The 20,775-nt window shown below is 41.4% G+C and overlaps 1 protein-coding gene across 1 annotated transcript; it reads right to left on the reverse strand.

Annotated features, from left to right (window-relative positions):
* Positions 1–910: 910 nt before the first annotated feature.
* atp8b3 (ATPase phospholipid transporting 8B3) lies at positions 911–17,976 on the reverse strand. The gene is given in 28 exon segments (XM_070832171.1): positions 911–976; positions 978–1,139; positions 1,598–1,728; positions 1,999–2,137; positions 3,221–3,445; positions 3,561–3,644; positions 3,765–3,988; positions 4,124–4,310; positions 5,145–5,268; positions 5,362–5,437; positions 5,567–5,678; positions 6,102–6,269; positions 7,323–7,435; positions 7,547–7,735; positions 8,192–8,348; positions 8,570–8,601; positions 10,346–10,554; positions 10,663–10,856; positions 10,946–11,034; positions 12,076–12,234; positions 12,338–12,429; positions 13,119–13,189; positions 13,721–13,793; positions 15,748–15,809; positions 16,459–16,557; positions 17,111–17,224; positions 17,367–17,458; positions 17,919–17,976. Coding segments are annotated over 28 exon segments (3,468 nt in total). The 5' UTR covers positions 17,944–17,976.
* Positions 17,977–20,775: the final 2,799 nt, after the last annotated feature.

Here is a 20,775-nt window from a genome sequence, read left to right on the forward strand (position 1 = left end):
AAGTTGTCTGGAGATGGTGGCTTATATTGCACTCGGACAGACAGACAGACACACAAACAGACACATGCACATGCTGGAGAGGGTGAGTCTGCCTTTTGAGAGTGTTTGCTGAAACCAAAGATGAAATCAGAGGTATGACAATCTGGCTACCAAACCTAGAAGACAATGTTCAGCTCTCTGGGCTGCTCTACGGGTCCTGTGATTTACCGGCCATGTGGACATTCCACCTATTGCACTTAAACACACACATACATACATACACACACACAGACACGTATATATATATATATAGACACACACACCCTAGTGTAAACTCCCACACACACTCCACCAACACGAAAACAAGGGATAAACCCACTCACGACGTCTGGTCAGAAAGCCTCTTTTCCCTCCTCCCACTGCAGAAGCCGGAGAGCCTGTGGAGGACTTTTAGTTTCACTCTAGTTGAGACTTCTGAGAAGGAAAAAAATCTGAGTAATAACTGTTACAGAAAAATAAAAACTTAAAAGGATAATATGGGTAAAATTGCGTGTTTTGAAATAAATTAACAAATAAAACAATTGTAAAACAAAGTGGTGGTGTCAGTTTATTGTGTTTGGTTTGATCTTCAAAGGAAATCCCCCGTGACCCCAGCAGATGGAAACAGTCTCAGAGAACAAAGATCATATATAGTCATACAGAGGCAAAGTGTCTATGTTAAGACAATAAACAAGATTTGTAGTGCGGAATGTATTTTCTATATTATATAATCTGCTTTATTGGAAAATGGAAGCAATACAAAAGATGGGTGCAGGCTCTGCTAATAATTGCCCACAAAAACATGTCTGACGTACAGATATATAAAGAGTAATCTTTTTAATTCTATGTTGCAGTAACAACCTATGAGATCACATATTTGTTTTATTATTATTCATGTCCCATTTGATGCATCACTGTTGTCCTGTGAGTTAGTGGGCTTATTACTTGCAGTCACCTTTCTCATGCCCTGGTGGAGCTGTGCTGCGCATGCATGTCCCTAAAGTGATGAGGCTTCCAGGCCCGGCTCCCTGAGAGAGGGCATAGGAGGAACGTCGAACAGACGAACAGCTCCTTCTCAGCTTTGATCTCAGCTCCACCGGCGGACGGGATTCGCTGTGGACCTACATCATAGCCAGGTGAGAATGACATCAGTGGCCGTTTACCACAGCAACCAAATCCAGCGTCATACTGAGTGATAGATACATACTGAGGTGGTCAAACATTTATGCTTTTTAAGTGGTCAACAACAGCAAGCATACTTCCCTGTCAGAACCCAGTAAGATTCACACAACTGGAGAATCATCACTGAGGAAAACAGTATTAGGAGGAAGTATTACGTAACTGATGAACTCTTTCTCCAAAACAATTGAGAGAGGCTGCTGCAGGTTGTTTCATAGAACTGAAAACATCTTCAAAAGTTTGGAAAAATACTGAGATAGCTGTACTATGCAGGAGCTAACTTACTGTGTGCTCAGTTGGTCTAACCATTTCAATGGCAAATGCAAATGCAATAGATGCAAAATGTTTTCATTTTCAGTTTAGTTTACTTTGTAAATACTCAGATATGCAAATGTCTCACCTTGTGCTTGTCATGGATGGTGAGGATGATGTTGAGAGCACGCAAGGTAAGTGAGGGCAAAATGGCCGTCCAGGTAGTGAGCAGAGCTGTGAGCCACACAACTGGTTCCACAAAGGCTTTATCAGACACACCTGGTCAAAAGCAAAGACAGAGCAATCAATCACCCCTGCTCACAGGGATGATGACAGAGCAGATAAACAGAAAAAAACATAATTACAAAGGACATTTTTCATGCATGATTGATTGTATGTCTTTGTTTACAGTTGTTTTTGATATAATTTGCCTCCATGTGAGTGAAATCCATGAGTAATGGATGCTGAAATGGCCACAGCCAGGAGCAACATCACTCAAGTGGCAGAAATGAAATGAGTGGGCGTGCACGGAGAAGAGTAGAGGTGTACCGATAAAGAAATAGTCCCTAGGTGATCTCTGAAAAAAGCGGGTGTTGTGGGTGATCCTGGTACAGATGAAGAAAAAAACTGAGGAGACACAGACAGCTGCTATATTGAATTTCGTCCAGTATCTGGTCACCAGTATAATCTGAAAGAGAAAAGAGACACAACCAGAGGAGAATGATACACCTGGAGATACAGTACAGTGGCCATCAGTGAGGAGACTTGTTTTATAAATAATATGCAACTGAACAATGTTTATTTGTTTAAGTAAGACTTTGTGTAAAATTAGAGAGAATGTGACAGCACAATTCATGTGCACTTGGTATGGTAATGGTGAATCACACTAAAGCCTTTTAACAGTTTCCCGACCCACTGTAACATCCAACAAGATAATTATTGATTAATTATTAATTAAGATAACTTGTCCTAGAATAGAATAAAAGTCAGTCAAAAAGAACAGACGAAGCAGAGCTGTACAGAATAGAATGGAAAAATAGGATAGGATAAAATATAATAGTACACAATAGAATAGAATAGAACAGAACAGAGCAGAACCTGATGAATAAAATATAATAGAATAGCATAGCATAGAATAGGAAAAACAGGATAGAACAGAAGTGAAGAGAAGTAAGTAGAACAGAACAGATTAGAACAGCCAATAAAATAATATCGCAGAATAGCACAGGACGACACTGATGGTATGAAGAGTCTAACAATGAAACATAATACACACTATTTAAGAGACCACCTTAAAAATGCTCTTTGTTACCAGAGGTATATTGTAAGCTTTCAAAATTAAAGTACCCTCCGTTCCCAAAGAGTCTCCATCTGGCCTTCTGGTGAGTTCTCTGGTCACCATATGAACCAGCTTGTTCCTGTATTTCTGTTCAAGATACCAAACCAAATGCTGTGGTATTTGTATGGCAGAAGCCTTTTGTTGCTTAATGCCTCTTAAATACTAATACATTTCTCATGAGTTCAACCAAAGAACTGAGCAGTTTAATCAGTCATTATAGTTTGCCTGATTCTTGGCTACTGTAACTGTTGAGTTACCAGAAAATGTTTTATTTGTGTGTCTATAATTATACATGATCGTGTGTTTTCCTACATATTGATGTAACATGGAGTGACTGGTTTCCTCTTCTGTTTTCACATTAAATATATTTGACTTGTGATCACAAGTTTCTGTAGTTTTGTAGTTTGCATCTATGAAAAGAGTGAACTTGACCTCAATGGTGGCAATGAATGTGGCTGCCATGGCGACAGTGACTGCCATGGTCTGGTAGTCAAACGCTGTGTCGTAGAAGACTCCAAGCGGGACAAAGAAAAGAACAAGTGATGTGTAGACAGCATACAGGAGCGACAAAGAGAGCATGAGAGGGCTGGAGAGCTCCTGTCTCTGTCCAGACTTGTACAGCTCCGGCCATCTCAGGCTGCCTTCTGCACTCGTGTCCTACAACACAAAGAGGCAGGATGAAGCATAACAACTCAAAACCTGTGTGCTGATGATCAAATATCAAAGAATGACTGTTGAGTTCATGAAACATCCATCTCTGAAACTGTCTGACCTGTTCAAAGAAGGCCACGCACAAAATAGGGAACGCTGTATACAAGACAGTGTAGAAAGCGATGAACCAATGCTCATATAGAGACTGCAAGGAAAAAAACAGACAGCGGAATCAGTGTTGTATATTTTTTCCTGGAAAACTGAAGTTAAACAGAAAAAAATGTGTTTCACTTTCAAGCCTCACTGAATTTCATATATATCTAACCTGAGCACTGAAGCCATTGAAGAAACCAAACCATATGTGCACGAGAGCAAAGCCACAGGTCTTAAACAGGAAGTAGCGTAAGAAGATGGAAATGCGCCTGTAGGACCAGCGCCCATGGACCAGTAGCAGCCTCTGCAGGAATCTGAACTGGGACAATGCAAAGTCTGCGCTCTGCACTGCTTGGCCTCCCTCCACTCCGGCGAGTCCCACACCAACGTGAGCCGCTGATGTTGGGGAAGGATAAGAGTAAGAAAAGACAGGGAAAGAGTGGAAGACATTGTGAACACAGGAAAACAGGAAGCAGAGTGCACTGATAGGAAGAGGTACAGACACACATTTTCTACAAACACCTGACTTACTCTTGATCATGTTCACGTCATTGGCACCGTCCCCGATGGACAAGGTGATGGAGCTGGTGTGTTTCCTGATCAAAGTGACGATGTCTGCCTTCTGTCCAGGCGTTACACGACAGCACAGCACCGACTGGCACTGTTCTGCCAGGTTCATGAACGTGGCCCCCCATTCTGGCCTCTGGTCAAACTCTGCCTGTGGCAAAACACCATCAAACAGCTCAGCTGAGGTTATATTTCTATAAACTGTCCCTCCCCTCTGATAGACCTTTAGCGGAGTCTTTGCCTTTGCTTTTGGATTTTGGATAGTCTCTCTTGACAGAGTATACCCGTAAATGGGGTGGTTTGTTGAGAGTTTCAGCTCATTGATCTGGTTTTACGGCCTGCTACTTTGCTGTTTGGTTCAGTCTCATCACTGTCAACGGCAAGGAGCTGTTTTCAGCATGTAAGCTCTAAAAAGCCACTCTATACCAAACAGCAGACATACACAGTTAGCAACTAGCTGGAGAACACAGTGGAGCACTTAGCAGCTAAAGATATTGCAGATCTTGCAGATATTTATCCCAGGAGCTGGTGGAGACCAAAAACAGAGCTATAAGGAGGGTAACAAATGGGCTTACAATCATTAGGTGGATACAAACATGACTCCGAATGAATGCTAATCTTGCTCCTGATCTACTACATGTGGAGATGTGGAACTGTTTACTGACAAGTTGGTCATATTAACTAATATCAGTGTTGTGTTTACACCTTGTTTCCGCTGCCCAAAGTGGCCAAAAAAAATCAGTTATTGCAGATTTATGGAAAAAGTGATTCATATCTAAACATTATACTTGTTGACCAATACCTAATTACAATGTAAACAATAGCAGAGCCTTGCATTTCCACCTTTTCTGTCCAATTCTCGGACATAAACAGCACAGTGTTTTAAATGATGCAGAGCCATTTGTAAACTACATGACATGACGATAGCTTCCCGACCATTTGAAAACTATATGAGTAACCTATTTCCTGTATGTCCACGGTTTACCAGCTGAGATCCAGTGAGGACCATAGCAGTCTTTGCTCCAGCCGTCTCTTTGTCTACAGCCCACACCTCTGTCTGTCTGGCCTTGAAGAAACTGACCCCTGGGTCGGAGGACTGGAGTATCTGTCTGCAGGGGCAAAACCCACAAAGATCAATGGGATGGTGTGAGTGTGTGCATGTGTGTGCATGTGTGTGTTTATGTATTTTTATCATTGCTAACCTCAGCTCCTGCCATTCCAGTAATCTGGTATCAGGATCCAGTAGTTTGCAAGAATATCCAATATTCACTGCAGTCTCTACAAGGACGACGAAAGAGGTCGCAGGAAGGAGAGAGGAAAGACAGCCACCACAGTGAGACTTTGTTTTCATGTAGTTACAACATAGAATTAAAAATGGTGCCATCCTGCTACTGTATGTCACGATACCTTTTTTGTCCCCGGTCAATACCCATACTTTAAGCCCAGCCTGTTGAAGCAAAGCAATAGTCTCAGGAACGCCCTCCTGAAGCCGGTCCTCTATTGCCGTCACTCCTAGAAGCTACAAAACATAAAAGTTAAAATTAGTTTTTGCATACTCACAGGATATCGGCTTCATTAGATGGCAACATGGCTGTAACAAGGAGACAATGAGATGCTGTGAGTTCAGTGATGTTCAATCTCATAACACTTGAAGTCACTTGAAAGCATGGAATCCTTTTGCTTTTTCTGTGATCAAACTTTTATTGACAGTCAAGATATGCATTGATAGATAACAAATAATCAATCATATTCTATTGACATGAAGAAAAAAAACAGAGTGAGAAAGGGCTACTGGCGGATTCTTTTTTCTTGAAGGACTACTTTGTGCTGCACATGTGACACTTTATTTATGGAAAAGTGATGTGCAGAAACTGTTGAGCACAAGCTTTAAATGGAAGACTGAAAATAAATGTGGAAAAGTTACACTGAAGGAAAAACCCACCTGCAGTTCACTCTCCATCTGATCATATAGCTTTTCCAGAAGTGCGTTGCGGTCACAGGTCGCCATGGTAGCAGACTGGTCCAGAGTTTTACTCCACTGCGCCCATGAAGCCTCAGGAACAGATCGAACCGCAACACACAAAGTTCTCAGACAGGCCTGGGCAAACAACTGACACAAGATAGGTTAACACACTATTTGATAGGGGCAACTTTATTTACCGAGCGGCCTTCCAGGCAGAATTGAAGAATTGACAAAAAAAAGAAACATGAGATCAACATTTCAGTTCGCTGGCCTGATTCTTCTGTGAAAACTTTGCTGCTGGTCTTTAACTATTCTGAGACGCTCAATACAGTGTGTTTAGGTTTAAATGGTCATACAAGTCATAAAGTACACATATTAAACAATTTTAAGCATTCTAGTGGCATGGCAGACAGAAATATCTCCCCTAATACTGGATGGATAGCCATTACGTTTTGTTCAGACATTCCTGGTTCCTAAGGATGAATCTGACTCTGGTGGCCATTACTTTACCTCTAGAACCCCCATGAGGTTGACATGTTGGGCTTTTAGTGAAATTACTTTTGGATGGATTGCTATTAAATTTGGTACAGATAATCATGGTACACAGAGGGTGAATCCAAACTTTGGTGATTCCCTGACTTTTCATCTAGATGAGCTGGATGAGTGGAATAAATCAGTGAAATGTCTTGATGAATTCCTACACAATTTTGATTTCCTGACTAGTCATCTAGTCCCACCACCAGGTCAAAATTTCCTGAATGTTTCGATTTATGCTTAAATACACACAAAATGACTGATAAGTTTGGTTTTAATTAGTTACTTGATGCTGTAAAAAGGGGATTTGACATCATTACTGACAGTTAATCCTGACCCACGATTCCCAGGAAGGCAAAGGAAAGTCTCACCCATCAAAACACTTGTTGGTTAGGTTTAGTCATGGAGAACTGTGAATTGTTCTTTTTAGGCATAAACAGTCAGTTAAGACTATCAGGTTAAGACTATCAGGGTCAGGTCAATCAGAGACAGACTTGGGATCTAACTTGCCTTTCCCATCTTAGGAAAAGAAGTGGAAGGAAGTGGACATGCGTCATCCATCTGAATATGCGGTCTATGCTTGTGAGACCAGACAAAACGGGTAAGTAAAACACTAAGTTGCGTTAAAAACTGCAAAGGTATAATTTAAAAGATATAGCAGCTCACCTCCAAGGCTGTTTCAATCCTTTCCTGATATGGTGAGTCCTTTTGCAGTCTCTCCAGGATCACTATGTCTGCCCCTTTACAGTACAGCTTTAATCCGCCCTCCGGATCCCGCACTGAAAGAGGTTGGCATGTGCGCACTTAGCACAAGTGCAATCATAAATTAACACAAGGGGTTGTAAGACTGAAGATGTGTTGTTAATGTGTACTTAGAGGGCTACTCTCACCCAGTACAGACATGCGTCTTCTCTTGCTGGTAAAATCCAGCAGTGCCAGCAGCTGATATTGGCGGGTGACACCCATCTCAGAGACAACGATAAAGTCTCTTGTCCTGGAGAGAAAGACCCAGCCCAGCTCCCTGGCTGCACCAACCAGAGCCTCCTCATCTGGGGACGCAGCCTGGTAAACTGGAGCCTCTGGAGGAATGCCGTCAACACACAAGGTGGAAGTAAACATGTTGTCCTCCAGGAACTGCCCTTTGTGGCAGTCAGTAACTTCATACAACTTAACCAGTGAGTTAAAATAAAACTTCACTATCCATGCATGGTTACTATATCAGACTTACACCATGATTTTTGGGTTGGAAAATAACTGACAAAGATGCATCATCCTTTCAAGTTTTCCTAAGATTAGACTATAAGTGTCTGAAATTTCATAGACAGGTTATTTGACCTTTAAATGTAGCATCCCATAATACAAAAACATAGTGGAAATGTGAATCACGCACTGACCTTTCATTAAAAAACAAACCATTGTTGTCTGAGATTTTACAGTTTTATCAGATGGAGGAAGAGAATTGAACTATTTTGACATAAATCACAAAAAATATTTTATGATACAAACACACGCACAAATGCACACAAAGACCCAACCTTCCTTCCACTCGGCCATGACAGTGTGGCATAAAGACAGTGCTGTGAAGAACTGTCGGCTGAGTGGACACTGCTGTCCCCTGAGCTTCTCTACCAGGTTGGGAGCCGACATGAACAGACCACCACAGGAGAACGGATTCCAGCTTAAGTCCATGGGCTGCACATGTAGAGAGAAAAGATGGTACACCAAATGCTACTGTGCATTGACATTATACTAAGTTACCAATGTGGCATGAATAGAGACTAATGCTGGTGGCACATGAAAAACAAAACATTTAATCCGAAATAAGGTTAGAAAATAGCTTTGAATGAGGTTGGAAATATACAAGAAAGATCGAACCAAATGTAGATGCAGATTTGAATGTAATTATGTGGTACCTTTATGTCCTCTGCCCTGACTGAAACATCACCTGTGAAAGTAGAGAAATTAAAAAAAACACATTTAAAACACATTTGAAATTGAGTTTAGGTACATGATTAGAATATGCACACCTAAAATTTAGAAAGAAAGAAAGACAAAGAACAGACATATGGGCTCAGGAAGTGGCTCAGACACACAACATATGGTTGATGTGATTTTGACAAGGTTTCAGTTACAGTTTGTCTTCAGTGGGCAGAACCGCCGTTAAATATTTAGTAGAAGGACTGGTGGCTGTCGGATGTCAGCATGTTAAGTGTCTCCCGTTGTCTCACTCTCTTGAGGGATGATCTTTATCCAAGGTTTGTGTGAAGTCACCTCTCCAGAGGGATCTTTGCTCTACTGTAAGCTGGCAAGGAATCTGGTCATTATCACACTATATTACAACAATGAATCAATAATTGATACATTCTACTAAAACGTAAGGAAGACACTACTTTTTAAATCATTTACATGGTGTCTCATTGCCAACACTATTGTCCATCCATCCATCCAGCTGATATTAATGATTTCACTTCTTCACAGTTTCTACTTAATTGTGCAACGTCGTCTGATTAATAATAGCATGTTAATGAGTTTCTCTTTTTTATTTTTTTATTTCAAGACTTATAGTATTTGTTTTAACTTTGAGTCCACAGACTACTTCCTGACATGTCTGAAGCCCTCCACAAGAAGGGCCAGAGGCGTCTCTATTTTCTGAGGAGACTGAGGTCCTTCAAAAACGTGACCCACAAGGCCAATGACACTGTGGGTGTGGGGCTGGACTCTCTGGTGGCGGTGTCAGAGAGGAGGATGCTGTCCAAGTTACATGTCATCCTGGACAATGTCTCCCACTCACTCAGTGATGTGCTAGTCAAGCACAGGAGTAACATTCAGTGCAAGACTTCATTTCACCAAGACGCTTCACAGAGCAACACAGGAAGTCTTGCCTGTGGCCATCAAACTTTCAGACACTACGAGTCAATTGACTGGCCCTGGACTTCTTTCACCCCTGTTAGCAGCTTTAACCCCATAATTCATTTAGAAATTATATTTTCAACTGTGAATTACTGACTTAACACTACAAAAAATGTGTGCAACAGTCCAACTAGGCAAAACTCTGTTATTACTGCAATAATACTGTATTTATAATGTTATTAATGGAGCCCATTTCTTAGCCTTATCATCACACTGTTGTTATATATTGTAGTATGATGCACTTTTTCTATATATAGTGTGTTAATATATATTGTAGTATAATGCACATTCATATTTTTACATACTGAATTTCTCTGTGCTTGCATATATATATATATATATATATATATATATATATATACACTTCTATTCTAGGAGCAACTGTAATGTGACACAATTTGCACTCCGGGATCAATAAAGTATTTTGGATTCTGTCCCCACAGATGACCGTTAAAGTTGCTTAAAGGCCTGAAAAGTGGCATTTTGAGAGCATGTTGTTTTTATAATTTTATGAACATCCTTTGAAAGTGGATGTTGGGGTAAATACAAAACAGAAAACGGTAATGTTATTTGTTGGACTGGGCAGAGGCTAAGATTGCTGACTGTGTTGGAATTTGGAATAAAGAAACTTTGCTTTCCAGTAAGTAGAAGTGTTGGCACTAGGTCATTGCTTTCCACTAAGAAGGATAGTTAAAATATCACATTGAAATTTACACTTTTGACAGATAAAATTAGTTCACCAGCTGGGAAATTGTTAAATGATTTCAGTTCATTGTTACCATAGATCTCTCCAGCTATGCAGCATTGTCTGAAGAGCAGAAGATTCTGGGTGAGTGTCCCAGTTTTGTCACTCAGGAGGTATCCCACTTGGCCAAGCTCCTCATTCAGCGAGGTATTCCTGGCCTGGGCTGGTCTGTCTGCCTGCTGCCAATACATCTCCATATCCCAGCCAATAAACAGGCTGTGGACCGTATGGATCATCTCAAACCTGTGCACACACAGACATGGAGGACACATGCAAAGTCAGACAGTGTGCACACAAACACAGGTGTAGTTCCACCTTCCTCATGAGTGCAGTATGGTTGATGGAGCTAACGTGATGTAGAGCGCTATGGGCATGGCCGGGCTGAGAAGGATGATGTAGCTCCAAAAGATGAGAAAGCCTGTGTAGACAGGATTGCCGTTAACCACCAGAGCAGACAAAAGTCCTGTCTGGCTCATGATCCGACTCGAAAACACGGCACTGCCGATGGCGAGAAGCAGAGCTGCCAGCAGCACTGACAGGATTATCTAAAGATCCAGAAAATAGATATACACAGTTTATAATAACTGCACAAGATGCCTCATGCTTGTCATACCCCTGCCCTTTACCCACTCACCCCGATCACTACTCTGTTGAAAACTTTTTCCGTTTGAGTCGTCTTCACTCTCAGTTTCCCGCAGTTCCTCAGGATCTTAGAGTCCGCGCCTGGTACAGAACAAGACAACTATTAAATGCTATCACGTCGGCGGCCCAGTGAGTTTGGAGTCCATCCTGCAGCCAGAGGGTGAAAGTTCAAGCCCTTGTGTCAGTATGTATCTGCTGACGCGCCCTTGAGCAAGATGCTGAATTCCTACCAGTTCCGGGGGTGTCTGACCTCGGTGCCGAGAGGTCAGCGGGAAGACAGAATTTCCCTTGCAGGGATCAATAAAATATCACATTATGTTTTCCAGTGATGTTGTCTCAATCTCACATAGACTGCTGAAGGTCGTTGAGCTCCATGTGTAAAAAATGACAAATACTGAGAATGTGCGCTATGTCTTTAAACAGTTTGAGAACAGAAACTGATTTCAACTTAGTCCAACTGCAGCAACAATATGTCAACCTTGATCATTCAAAGTGGGCTGTGTCAAGTGTGTGTCAGGCGGGTTAGAGTTATTATCAGGCTGAACTGGGGTCACACCAATAGACAGTCTCTGATGAATGGTATAAAACCCATCTCTGGAAAAATTTGATCTATTGATCTGCTTTACCAGAACTGAAAGGGTCACAGCAGTGAGATCCATGACACCTCTGCCTGGTCCAATAATATCCGATCAATGATCACTTAGAAGACAGGAGGAGCCTGTAATTTGCCAGACGTTAACAGACCCACCTTTAAGACACAGCAGCAAGAGTTAAGTACTATCCATAATTAGCAGTATAATGTATTCCACATAATATAATTTGTCATTGAAACAAGAAGAGGCCACAGTAGAAGGTGAAATGAGGATAGGTGGCCAGGACACAAACACATTTTGCAACAGTTTTATCTCTATTACATTGTGCCATATATCAGGACCTCGCTTCATCCTGTTCGCCTCAATGTCATCTTAAGACTTAACACGCCAGTTTGATGGTGGCTAGCACCCACTACTACACAAAAAGGTATCATCCTGCACCTCACTAACATTTCTTAGGTATAGTAATTCCACAGAAATCCACCCTGATGTCCTCTTTTCTAGACTGAATAAATTATTTTACGTGTACCTGTATATATGGCCAAGCCGTAGGCAAACTCTGTATTGCGCAGGACTGTTCCCCTCAGGAGGATGTGCTCGTTGTCCAGCAGAAGTCGCTCTCCTCGCCAGTGGAGCTGGCCTCTGAAGGTGTACAGGCGGTTGTTGGGCTCCTCACAGAGCACGACACCTGGATTCGCCATTACTCAGTATGCAATTGCAATTGTGATTTTTGCTCTGCTATAAAATCGGCACATCTGAATTTGCATTCTTAAGAGAAAACATTTATTCACCATCAAAGGCAGAGAGTGCTTCCTCTGAGGGGTTAGAGGTCAGCTCACTGTGTGTAGCACTGAGCGCCTGCCGGTACTTGAGGTTCGTCTCTCTGTATGAAGAAAACACCACTCTTACAGTTGATCCATTCATCAGTAATATTAATTAGAAGTTAAGGCTGTATGCAGATGGTATGTATATAGACTGGTTGGTCACTGTTTGTAACATTTAGACTCATCAAAAAAGTTCCAACTCGTTTTAAACTGGTAACAAAAAGACAAACTCACATTGTACAGACTGATACCACTCTTTCACTGATCCCATTTGTTCACGAAGGCACAGCTATAACGTATCTGACCAAAATGTATCGTGCACCTTTTTACCCCTCTATGAGCTGCCACAAACACTCAGATGTGCAGGCAGGGCTCCTCTGGCTGTTCCAGAGTGTGTGTATGATTTTAGACCTTTAAAAAGGTGACCAAGTGTGGCTACAGACCGCCAGAAGAGCTCGGGCCTCTACAATCAATATTACGTCTTAAAACTTCTTATGAACTACCTATTAGGGTCATTATTTTTACTATTACAATATTTACACTAAGTTCATATTTTGTGTATTGTAGTAATTGTTTTACATGTTTTAAAATATTGCATAAAAATTTACCGCTACTACTACTACTATTATTATTGGTATAATCATCATAAAGTTACAAACATGTATATCATGATTATGTGTTGAATTGCCATTATTCAACTGAATGAAGAATGAGAGAACAGATTAATATTGCTGACCGTATTTCTTACCCATCGATATCCGCTGTCTCCACATAACACAGACTGTGAGGCTCTGAGCTACACAGGAGAAGAAGGTCAGTCTAGAAAAAAAGAGAAAGTAAATACAAAAATAAAATAGATAGGGCCAAATGGAAGTTACTGGAAATACTAATAGGACTATGAAGCATTTAAGTATTTCAAACTTCAGCTGCTGTATGCTGAAATCTTCTGCTGAATGAAAATACACTGTTGCCCATAAAGTTGGAATAATTGTTCAATACCCCGAATTTTGGTAAAGCCTGAATACACAGTTTGCAAATGTTAATTGTGGTTTAAGTTTCACTGTGATATGTTTGGAAGAGTTTGATTAACAAAGTTGAGAAGATATACACTTTATTTATCAAAAATAAATCACATTGTCACAATCATTTCATGAGAAGAGGTAAAAAACATTTTATTCCAACTTTATGGGCAACAGTGTATATATAAATGTGCTAATTTATTACATCTGTCTATAGGGGAAATTAACAAATTATAAATGCAATCTTATTCTACATGTGCAACAAGGCTTAATTGGACACTGTTTTCTATATTGCTGTTAACTTCTGTATTTTATGAATTAAAAATCTCACAGGGATGACTTGGTCTTTATGGATCTGCAGCACATCTCCCACACACAGATCTCTCCACCGTACTGGGCTGAACCTGAGAACAAGAACAGATGAACAGACATGGAATGAACATATGGAAGAAAAATAAAAAAATGATATACAGTACAGGCCAAAAGTTTGGACTCACCTTCTCATTCAATGCGTTTTCTTTATTTTCATGACTATTTACATTGTAGATTCTCACTGAAGGCATCAAAACTATGAATGAACACATGTGGAATTATGTACTTAACAAAAAAGTGTGAAATAACTGAAAACATGTCTTATATTCTAGTTTCTTCAAAGTAGCCACCCTTTGCTCTGATTACTGCTTTGCACACTCTTGGCATTCTCTTGATGAGCTTCAAGAGGTAGTCACCTGAAATGGTTTTCCAACAGTCTTGAAGGAGTTCCCAGAGATGCTTAGCACTTGTTGGCCCTTTTGCCTTCACTCTGCGGTCCAGCTCACCCCAAACCATCTCGATTGGGTTCAGGTCTGGTGACTGTGGAGGCCAGTTCATCTGGCGCAGCACTCCATCACTCTCCTTCTTGATCAAATAGCTCTTACACAGCCTGGAGGTGTGTCTGGGGTCATTGTCCTGTTGAAAAATAAATGATGGTCCAACTAAGCGCAAACCGGATGGGATGGCATGTCGCTGCAGGATGCTATGGTAGCCATGCTGGTTCAGTATGCCTTCAATTTTGAATAAATACCCAACAGTGTCACCAGCAAAGCACCCCCACACCATCACACCTCCTCCCCCATGCTTCACGGTGGGAACCAGGCATGTAGAATCCATCCGTTCACCTTTTCTGCGTCGCACAAAGACACGGTGGTTGGAACCAAAGATCTCAAATTTGGACTCATCAGACCAAAGCACAGATTTCCACTGGTCTAATGTCCATTCCTTGTGTTTCTTGGCCCAAACAAATCTCTTCTGCTTGTTGCCTCTCCTTAGCAGTGGTTACCTAGCAGCTATTTGACCATGAAGGTCTGATTCACGCAGTCTCCTCTTAACAGTTGTTCTAGATGAACTTATCCTCAGCAGCAGAGGTGACTCTTGGTCTTCCTTTCCTGGGGCGGTCCTCATGTGAGCCAGTTTCGTTGTAGCGCTTGATGGTTTTTGCGACTGCACTTGGGGACACATTCAAAGTTTTTGCAATTTTCCGGACTGACTGACCTTCATTTCTTAAAGTAATGATGGCCACTCGTTTCTCTTTACTTAGCTGATTGGTTCTTGCCATAATATGAATTCTAACAGTTGTCCAATAGGGCTGTCGGCTGTGTATCAACCTGACTTCTGCACAACACAACTGATGGTCCCAACGCCATTAATAAGGCAAGAAATTCCACTAAGTAACCCTGACAAGGCACACCTGTGAAGTGAAAACCATTTCAGGTGACTACCTCTTGAAGCTCATCAAGAGAATGCCAAGAGTGTGCAAAGCAGTAATCAGAGCAAAGGGTGGCTACTTTGAAGAAACTAGAATTTAAGACATGTTTTCAGTTATTTCACACTTTTTTGTTAAGTACATAATTCCACGTGTTCATTCATAGTTTTGATGCCTTCAGTGAGAATCTACAATGTAAATAGTCATGAAAATAAAGAAAACGCATTGAATGAGGTGTGTCCAAACTTTTGGCCTGTACTGTATGTATGTATGTATGTATATATATATATGTGTGTGTGTGTGTGTGTATATATATATATATATATATATACACACACACACACACACACACACACACACACACACACACACACACACACACACACACACACACACAGGGGAAAGCATATCATGAGGTAGGTTTGAAGACAGGAGAAGATGTCATCAAGAGGTTGGTAATAGTTCTTGTCTTCTGATAGGTGTGGAAAATGCCCTGTGTTGTGTGTGACCATCTAGGGATTCACTCATTCACACTTCATTAGAGCTTCATTAGAGGACTGTTTCAAACTGGAACTGTGCTGAGTCCTGAGAGAATAACCCACTGTCTTTGTCCTCACCTCTGGGAAATGAGCACGTCACAGGGTCGGGAGTTAATCTCAGAGTCACTGCGTCTCCTTGCCTAGACCAAAGATGGAGGTGGAGAGAGAGAGAGAGGGAGGGAGGGAGAGAGAGAGAGAGAGGCCGACCGAACGAAAGAGAATGTGAGACGAGAAAGATAGATTGAGGAGTGTGACAAGGATGATGAAAAAGAGTGATGGACAGGGAGCGTGTGAGAGGGAGTGAGGGTGGCCATGAAAGGTTGAACAGGAGAAAGGAGAGAGGAGAAACACCATTAGGGGGCTCTACAGTGACACCAGCTGGGAGATTTACACCCTCCACTAAATGATTAGTCAATAGAGAGGGGTCAAGCAAGCGTTTCACCCAGATCTGTTAACGACCGTAACTCAGTGATGCACTTAACCAGAGAATTCTCCATGCAAAACATCACGCCTGCATTTAAAAGGAAAAGCTTTAATGATAGGAGAGAAAATTAATGCTACTGGGATGACTGGTTTTGTCAGTTAGGAGAGGACAAGGAGTCAATGAGGACAATGAAGGAGAGAAAAGAGCGCGTGCATGCTTGAGTGCCAGGTGCATAAATGCATGCTTGAGGCCGGTCGTATATTTGTGTTTAAGCCAATGAATTTGTGTGTGAGTGTGTGCATTCATCGCTGAGGGATATTCCTCCTCCGAGACTGCCCCAGAAAGAGGGGGTGTGGTGGTCTCACCATATCATTGGCAAGGTCTTTCAGCCCTCTCACTGAGAGTACGGTAAGCAGTGGGATGATGGTGATGTACCAGGGTATGGATGAGATGACAGGGACACACTGGGAACCACATGCAAGCATGAATAAACACACAAGGAAACATATACTGTATTAACCACACACGCACACAAAGTGCTTCAGCAAGTACTAATAACTATGCTAAAATAGACTAAACATTCAAAAACTCTGGATACAAGAAGGTAGTTAAAAAGATTCCCCAAGGTGGCAACTGAGCTTATGTATGTTGTGTCACCAACTTTTCCTTTGAATACAGTCATTAAAGCGACAGACTGTCACCAATAGCCCTTGACACACCACAATGTTTGGTGCATTTAATCTGAAAGAACTGGATATGTAGATGTATGACAATGTAAGGAACATATTTGTATAATTCCCATGATTACAGACTATCTGCAAGAAAATCATATTTTGTCCCACAATCCAGGTCAAGTATTCATTTGTTTGGTTCTTTTCAGAGAGATATGCCTCTTTGGATATTGTAAACATGATAATGACTAAAACTAAGCCCTTTAAAATAAATCTAAATCAGGTCAGATTCAGAGTCAAAGCATGAGAGACAGAGTGAGAAAGGACAGCAGAGCCTTCCGCTGACCTGCAATATCACCATGAGGAGGAAGTAGAGATTGGCCACTCGCTGGAACTGCTCAAACAGTGTTATTGGCAGGAAAGTCAGGGGAGAGTACCTGTGGCTGCGCACCACATTGTCCTGGCGACCGGCATGAGGAGCAACACAGGGAGAGGGAGGGAGACGCATATCAACACATTAACCCGTTCCTTAGTGCATTAGCATGAAAACAGGTGTTAGGTTTCCATGTGGAGGGCAGGAAGGAAATGCGTGACTGACTCACCGCGTATCGCCCCCAGTGGAAGAACAGAAAGGATTTCTTCTGTTTGTGTTTGTGGTAGTGGCGGCTGTTTGCCCTCACCTCCCATGTGAGGCCTGTGAGACACACATTAGGCTCACTCTTAGCTCTCAGAGACCAGTGATTTAATGTATCATTTACATCAGCAGACAACAGATGGATGTGTGTGTGTGTGCTTCTGTGAATGTGTATTTATTTGCAATATGCGGTGACGGGCTGTCAACCATGTCTCGAAGGGATTATTGCATCGCTCATTCAGAGCCTCAAGAAGACAAAAATGACTAATAGCGTCTGCTGAAGAAACATGATCTCCTATAGGAGACAATTTCAATCTAGATAAAAGATCACAAGCAGACTGTTACTAAAATATGACACTGATAGTTTGTGTTAATGGATACGAATGCTAAAGTCAGTTTCATTTCAAATGAAAGACTTCACTTGCCTCTGAATGCATCTCAGTAAACACAGTGAGAAAAAGAGACAGTGAACAGCAGGTGAAGGAGGAGGAAAATGAAAGGATGATCAAAAGAGACGTACCAGATTCAACACTTTCCTGGGCCATGATGCTGTGGAGACTCAGATGTTTGTAGACTGAGGTCTTGCTATACGAAGGAGATAACGGAGTGAAATGGCTGCTCATGTCCCCCTCTAACATACATTCATCGGCCTTGCGACTCATTACACTGCGTTACCATGCTTACCTGTACCATAGCACAACAGACGAAAGGTTGTAAATCACTGCTGCTGATTTAAACTCACACCCCTGCCAGCTGTAGCTTTGCAAACCTCACCCATCCTCCGTTAACCACGTGATTACATAAACAAAATGCAACTAATGTGAATGTCAGGCAGCTCTAGGCTTGTTTTCCATATGATGAAACACTGAGAAACGTACCAAGTCTGAATCTCTGCTGGAAGCGGCATGAGCAGTCCCGGTGAGAGAGAACCAAGGCTGCTCCCATCCAACCATCTGCAAGAATAAATGTGCACATTCATCAGCACAAGAACCGTAATTAATGACTGTCACACTATATTTGACCTGTTGCTAAGTAATTAGTACCTGAATCACATTTGCCAACACAGTAAACACAAACACAGAGAAAAAACCTGAGAGGACTCAAAAATAGTTTGCTTTGACTACCAATAAATCCTGTTTGTAAAGCTGTTATTACTAACTTTGTTGTTGAAATTAAAGTAAGAAGCAGCATATAAAAAACACAATTCAAAAAGAACTGAAAGAGTAAAGATTTACCTGCATTGCTTGCTAGTACTGTCTTTGGGAATTATCTAGTATTTGCAGCCGGGTGACACAGCTGAGCCATCAATCACGAAACTCTACCGACCGCAGCTAAAGACTAACACAGTTGTTTTCATAACCATTCTTCAGCTGATTTTCATAACACACTGCACCTGTTCCGTCCATCCCCTCCCTTCTCTTTCTCCTCATCCTTGTGCAACACGTTCCCAGCCCCACCTTCCTCTTGCTCCCAGGTGAAGGCTCCAGTTTCACAGACTGTTCTCCCCCTGTGCCTTACCTGAGGAGAGAAAGAGGGATGGGGGAGGGGCACCAAGGCCACAGGAGTGCAAGCATATCAAATCACTGCTTTGTTTATCTCATCCTCTGCAGCTATTAACGGCAAAACCAAAAGCACTTTGGGGGTGAACTAGAACAAACTAAGATTGCAGATATACTGGAATCTTAGTTTGAGCCTTCTTTCTTTCTTTTTTTTTTTTTTTTTTAAACGAACCTAAATAAACTTCAGTGTCCCAGAAAGTCTTTGTAACAGTCTGGTAATGCTGCTTTTGAACCAGGCAACAGTGGGCGTATCGGTTTACAGGGGACATGAAAGCAGTAAAATGCTGCATTCAGACTTAACAAGCATGGCCAACACCAAACTCAAGGTCTCATTTCATGGTTTCTTTTTTTATTACCGTTATCATAGAGAAAACTAATCTGACAAAAAAAAGTTTAGAAACTTATACAATATAAACTAAACAAGCCTTGCCTCTCGTCTAGTTTACAGTGGCTGGATGGTTGTTTGAATGAGCAGTGTGCTAATTAGCAGTGTGCTTACAAAATCACACAACAAAGTATTTTATACATTACTTAGGTCATATTCACAGGTTCATTTGTACTGTATTTAAAGAGAAAACTCTAACAAGAAAGTGTGACTTGAACTCTAGTATAGTAGTGAATCAGTCATATTATTTCAGATAAAAATTAAACATTGAACCAAGTTTTAAAAATTACATCAATCATAAATGTTTTCAAAATAAAGAGGGATTTTTTAAAGTACTCAGAGTGTATGCAGTCACTCAGTTAAGAAAACAGTCATGTAATTAAGTATTTTTCCCATGGCTAATTTAATTCAAACTAATTCATTTTTAGGCAAAAGTCAACCCATGGATCATGTTTCTAAAAGCTGTAATTGACCATTCTGCCTTCTTCAGGAATCTAATGCCACCTGGTGGAGGGAAGCACCCACTGCAAGTTTAACCATGAAGGTCGAAAAGGTACATTCAACAACAATGGCACCTCTGAACAAAAGGCAGCTCACTAAATGTATGTGTGCACTCATTGTCAGTTAAATGTACTATTTGTGGTTTAATCTCTCATCGTCTCATTTCTCTTCCCCATGTAAGTGCGGCTGTCCCCACAAATGCCACATATCAACACCTGAAGGTGTGTGCATCTTACGTCTTACATGTGTGTGTATGTGAGTGCTTGAGCATATCTAGGGCAATCTTCCCTATCTATTTTTACAGCTGGGCTGCACAGAAGTACAGTGGTTAGGGTGATGTGTCGGTGGTGTGGCATTTCTTGGCCTCCACGAACAGAGACAGTCAACAGGCCAGGCTTTTCCACCACAGTTTAACCGTCTGTCAAGACTTCACAACCATAAACACACAGTAGAGTGATCTCAAAGAGCATGTGGGTCCTTGCCAAATCTACACAGCAAACTTGCAGAGATGCTCAAGCTATATCAAAGACATTCCAAATTGTAGTCATTAATTCAAAATAAAAAACAAATACCAAATGGTAATAAATCCAATGGTAACAAAAACTTTCTTCAAAATAGTGATGAAATGTTTAATTATACCTGGATGTTACAAGCAGAAATATGAGCAACATGAGAAATTAGCAATGAAATCTTTAATCAAAAAGTTGTCAGATAATTAACACACTTAAAGAATAGGTTCATAACTCATAACAATACTCACGTGCCCAAGCGCCCATTGAGACAGATGTCGCACTAATTGTTCCTCATATCCATACTGGCCACAGTCCTGGTTCCTGCTGCTCTTCAGAGATCTCTGTCAGCAAAACCAAGTGGGTACCTTCCAACAGAAAAGGGGATTTCTTCTGAAAAGATAGTAACCTTGGACAGCACCT

Source organism: Pempheris klunzingeri, chromosome 6 (genome assembly GCF_042242105.1).
Source record: "Pempheris klunzingeri isolate RE-2024b chromosome 6, fPemKlu1.hap1, whole genome shotgun sequence".
Taxonomy (NCBI): Eukaryota; Metazoa; Chordata; class Actinopteri; order Acropomatiformes; family Pempheridae; genus Pempheris; species Pempheris klunzingeri.